This window comes from Aplysia californica, unplaced genomic scaffold, assembly GCF_000002075.1.
Source record: "Aplysia californica isolate F4 #8 unplaced genomic scaffold, AplCal3.0 scaffold00654, whole genome shotgun sequence".
NCBI lineage: Eukaryota > Metazoa > Mollusca > Gastropoda > Aplysiida > Aplysiidae > Aplysia > Aplysia californica.
Window position 1 is genome coordinate 22,322 of NW_004797924.1, and position 5,212 is coordinate 27,533.

Below are 5,212 nucleotides of genomic sequence, written 5' to 3' on the forward strand. Positions count from 1 at the left end.
CCCCCCAATAAAAAATCCATCAACAGCAATCCACCATTTCCTCTTGTCTGCCTGTCCCTGAAATACATATGTGGCAGACAGAGGCCTGGGCTGCACATCTTCATCCACCAGGTAAATGATGAAATGTAAATGAAGGCTCCAATGAACAGTCAGTGAGGCTGCTTATCCAGAGTGAAGCACAAATGATGAGCCACAATTTTCTTCGAGTCATGCTAAAATAGCTATTCCTCAAGACCAGAATAAGACTAAGTGAAAACAAGGGGCAGACTGCACCAAAATGCGCACCTACAAGTCAAAAAGTCCACGTGAGGTAAATTTCTGAGGCCTATTTGTAGAACAACTATTCGTAAACATCTGCAAGAAAGTGCAATCCTCTTAAGGTGTTAGACAAGTTAGTGATTCCTGACTTGGCATGAGGGGTTTTAAGGATTTTCAATCATGAACAGTGCTGAATGCAGCAGCAAAATTCTTATCCCATACAGCAAGACACATGACAGACAGCAAATGCAGGGAAGAAGCCAATACTTCCTTTCCATAGATCTTTCCTCATTCACTGGGCTGTTGCAATCTTATAAAGAAAAAGTCAAGCACATTTGAGAGCTACACACTCAAATAAGGTAACTTTCAAAACTACACACACCCAAAAAATATAATTCAAAACTGCACGCAGCGAAAAAATATAAATAGGTCTAAAATCTTTTAGGAAAGGACACTTAAAGCACTGCGCAAACTTATGTAAAGTGGGGCAAGTGAAAGTGTGTTAATTTTTTTTGTTTTGTTTCTGGAGCAGCTATAACAATGGCGGTACAACAAACTCAAGTCTGTGTAGTTCACTTGGTCTTGGACAGCCTTATAAAGAATGACAGATGTGATGACTGAAATCTAAAAGTAATTTTTTTTTAAACCCCGGACATAACACAGTGGAACTTTTCAATCGAATTAGGTACATTTCTAGAAACAAAATATTTCTGACAGCCCACCCTCACCCTGAAACAGAGCCGAATACAATTACCTTTAGCTTTGTGTGTCTGGCTGGGTGGGGGCAAAATGACAGACAAAAAGAAAGAAAACAAAGACAAGGCAATCTAGTGGTGACGTATGGCAGTGTCAACAACAAAGGACAGAAACATGTCTTGCTTTGAAGCCTCCTCCATCCTCCCCTCCCTGTTCCAAAAACACACCACACATAAACAAAGAAAAGAACAGGAGATCAGGAAAGAACATGCAACACCTGACAATAAGACCCAATCCAACAACACATGCTTTTTCATGTCTCTCCACACCCTAGGCATCAACAGTCTGTCTCTTATAAAACCATTATAAGTTCACTTTGGGGGGCAGCGGCGCGCACTCCTGCGCAAGGAGACAAATGACACACATGGGACATGCGTATGCAAAAACTATGATCTTTATATTTATATCGATAGCATATTGAAACTAGAAACAGTATGAGTCACAACGCTGCATAATAAAGAGAATGGAATAAATTGCCATGAATGGGCTAGGTTTTGTATAGACAAACTAAATGCTTTGACCACAAGAGAGGAACAATTGAAAACAACTTAGCGATTGACCCACTTGGCAGAGTTCATAACAAACACCACCTGTACGAGTGCTCATAGCTTGTTATTTCACTGCCCGCTAGTCCTAGCACACCATTCTCTATTCCTTCACTACAACGTCAAAAAATCCTGTGTTATTTACAGCATCATATCAGTTGTTCTGGCTGGATCTATTAATTAACCGATGCACTTCAAGTCAGCACTGCAACTGAAATTTCTAGTTTATTTCATGTATTGTTCAGGCATTGAAGAAAGCTTCTTCGCATGCTCAAAGTAAGGTTAAACAGCTTAGAAAAGTTTATTGCTCTTAGCTCAAACCGGGTTTGTAGGCCAAATTCTGTTTGAAGAACTAGTTCTTTCACATGCAAATTATACAGCAAAAAACCCCTGCGCTATGTGGTAAAACTGGGCTCTTGAGTGGACCAGGTTTTTGCAGTTTGTTCTTAGGCAGAGACCAGTAACTTTCCCATTTAATTAAAGGACCATATATTTTGGCTGACAGTTTTTATCTTTTTAACTAAGAACTTTAAGTTTTAGCAGAAGAGATGCATGAACTATTTGTAAAAAGCTTTTCTAACCTGCATTTTTTCTCCAAATAAAAATAAATCATGACTACAAACACTACTCTAATGGGTCAAGTGTAACCGCAACAGCGTACATATATGTATGTGAATATCCAGCAGCACAACATGTACAGAGTGGTGATGATGATCACTACCATTAAAGCATGTCGTTTCCCTTTTGTCAGCGTCATATAGACAGCCACATTTCGCATAAGAAGGGATTAAAATGATTGTAACATTAAGATAGTAGAGGACACAGTGCACATCAGAGATACATAAAGAATGGCGTTCCATCCCCCACAGCAATGCATCACAAAATGAGAGAGTGAGACAGAACCAGACAGAAAGAAAGAGACAGGGAAAGAGAGAGCAGGGGGAAGAGGAAGCTGCACAAGACAGATATACCTGAAAAGGGGCGAGAGGAGATGATATAAAAAACAAGAAAGACAAGAGTAACATACATGAGACATCCAGGTAATATGTTGGCTAATATTAAACTCACACCTGCCTTAACTATAAAAATTTTATCTGCTTTCCTTACAAAGTATTACAGAATACAATGAAATTACTTTATTAACTCGTAAACAACTAACAGCATCAATATTTGAAATTCAACATACTTTTGTAACCATGTTTACCCAAGACAGTTTCCTAAAATAAATCAAATATGTTATGTTCATCACAAGTTTCAGTCCTGTCAGCAGAAAAACATATAATTGAGTTGACACAAACGGTGGGAGAGAAAAGTCAAGGTGAACATCAAGCCCCAGATATCCACCCATCACCAAACTGACTAGGCCACAGACCAACACAACCCCCCCCCCGCACACCATTGCTGACAAAACAGGCCTCAATCTTTACTCTGGGTGGCAATCAGCTTTTGGTTTGACACTGTGATTCGAAACACACAGCCACAGATCTTCGGTAAAGACTGATCCAATCACAAGCAACATACCACAAAAACAAACAATAATGGGACTCTGTCTTTTCTCCCCACAGAGTCCTCAATGAATGAAAAACCACTAACAGATGGGTTATTGCAGTTGGCACGTGCAGCAGAACCTATGACCACAAGTTATAGCCATAGTAAGTTTTTATGGAACCATTATCCTGAGAGAGACCACACTTCTTCCGTGGCTGTACTCCATCCATGTTACAGTCTCCAACTCAGAAAACACACGACATGCCACAAACTTTTCACTGAGAAAACCTGGGACTTTGCAGCATATTTCCGTTGCCACTCACTACCTGCTGATGTCACAACAAGCCAACACCTAGACCTGAAAGGTGCTGAAGTAACCCCGGATCCACAGATTCCTGTACTCCAGAGAAAAGCAGGACGACTGAAAGGCTCACAGAAGTGGATGGGTCGAGAATGAAGCACGTAGTGAAGTCAAATGTGGAAGACTTACAAGCAGCTAGGCACCCAACTGCTTCTCCCAAAGACTGGATCACTGAGATGAATAATGGCCATGTCTAAGGTCTCACTTCACTCAGGTCTCCAGTCATGAAAGACAACCCGACTATTGTTGACATCTTACTTTTTCTTACATGTCTGAACACCCCTTCAGGCAACAGAGTTGGCAGCTGGGGAAAAGAAAAATCCTTTGTAACAAATATCTTGCAAACTACTTTTTTTTAAAACAACATCATTTATAATATCAAACAATTTATTCATCTAACAATTTTACCATCTATCATTATCATATTAGACAAGTAGACAACATAGTGACAAAGGATACATCCACAATAAGCTGTGACAAAGGTGAAATTAATTTCTTTCAGTTTTGAGTTAATTACCCCCTCTAAAAAAAATCCCCTGCTCAATTCTTCATCTTTTCCTAACTCAGACCACGGCAATTTCTATAACATAACTTGGAAACTTAATGCATTTGTAAAATTTTATGACTTAGTAGAAGGCTAACCATTAAAGAATACCATATGGTGGGTCTGCGCCCTTCTGAAGCATGGTGATATGACCTGGAGTCCTTAAAAAAGAAAAGTGATTGTTTTTCTAAGAAGTTCACTTTGTGAGAGAAACAAATGCCGGAACTATTCTAGAAATACAATTTCATAAATACAGTTCACTTAGAAAAAATTATTTCATGCAATCGTGGGAATGGTAATTGACCAATGACAGAAATTTTTAACCTTACACTGTGCATTCCACAAGAATAGATCTCCTGAATGAAACATTAATTTAGGGCAGCCCATCTACCAGCATATGCCTCAGTAATCAACTCAACAAATAGGAAATTTGTAATCTGGTTTCAAAAATTTTTAATATAGCAATGGATAGTCCACTTCCCTGGGATGTAAGGAACAAGAGTTGTAGTCAAGCAAGTATAAATGTAATGTAAACAATGGCATGATTAAAAGAGGCCTCGCCAGGCTCATCGTTGTTGAGTCCAGGAAAAAAAAGGGAGTTACTTCTTGTAAAAACGAAACAATTTTTTTGGAACTACAGAATATGTCACAAACCTTTGACCCTGATTGTGCATAATACCATGCCATGCATCTGCTGTAGCTAATTATTTAAAGTTTCAACAAAGATCCATTAAAAAAATTCTCTCAATGGCCCGGGCTGTCACGCAAACACAAAAGGGCAGGAATTTTCTACCACCTTGTCAACCTAATGTTTATATTGTTCCAAGGGCAAAGTGGCACAGCGACTACAAGGGCTCAAAGCTAAGAAGATATTCAAGTCAGAAAGCAACATAGTGACGTAGACTCTCTGGGCCTGGTAGTTTTTCTACCCTTATTCTTATTCACCAGTTGGGATAGCCGAAATTTAACAACTAGAATGAGGGGTAATACAATAGTTTTTAGTAAAATTCAATAAAAAATTATAATTCCGCCCAATTCTTAAAGATGGGCAGTCCTGTATTCTATCCAAAGATTGAAAGATAATATTTATAAACTCTCATCAAAATTAACAAGTCATTAAGATGAAGCAGAAATTGTGATAATGCAGAACCCTTCTGGTAAATGTAGTAGTAGTAGTAGTAGTATAAGGTTTTACGGCGCTCGCAACTGCTAAGGTCATATGAGCGCGCGAAACACAAGTTGTTCACCTCTGCGAAAGTT

General features: G+C 39.0%; 1 protein-coding gene across 1 annotated transcript in view; it reads right to left on the reverse strand.

Annotated features, from left to right (window-relative positions):
* Positions 1-3,551: 3,551 nt before the first annotated feature.
* LOC101863930 (protein lin-54 homolog) overlaps positions 3,552-5,212 on the reverse strand; it is a gene marked incomplete at its 3' end in the record, with an annotated part of 26,887 nt that continues 25,226 nt past the window's right edge. The window contains 1 exon segment of the mRNA XM_005108036.3: positions 3,552-3,712. Within this exon segment, the coding sequence (XP_005108093.1) occupies positions 3,693-3,712 (20 nt within the window).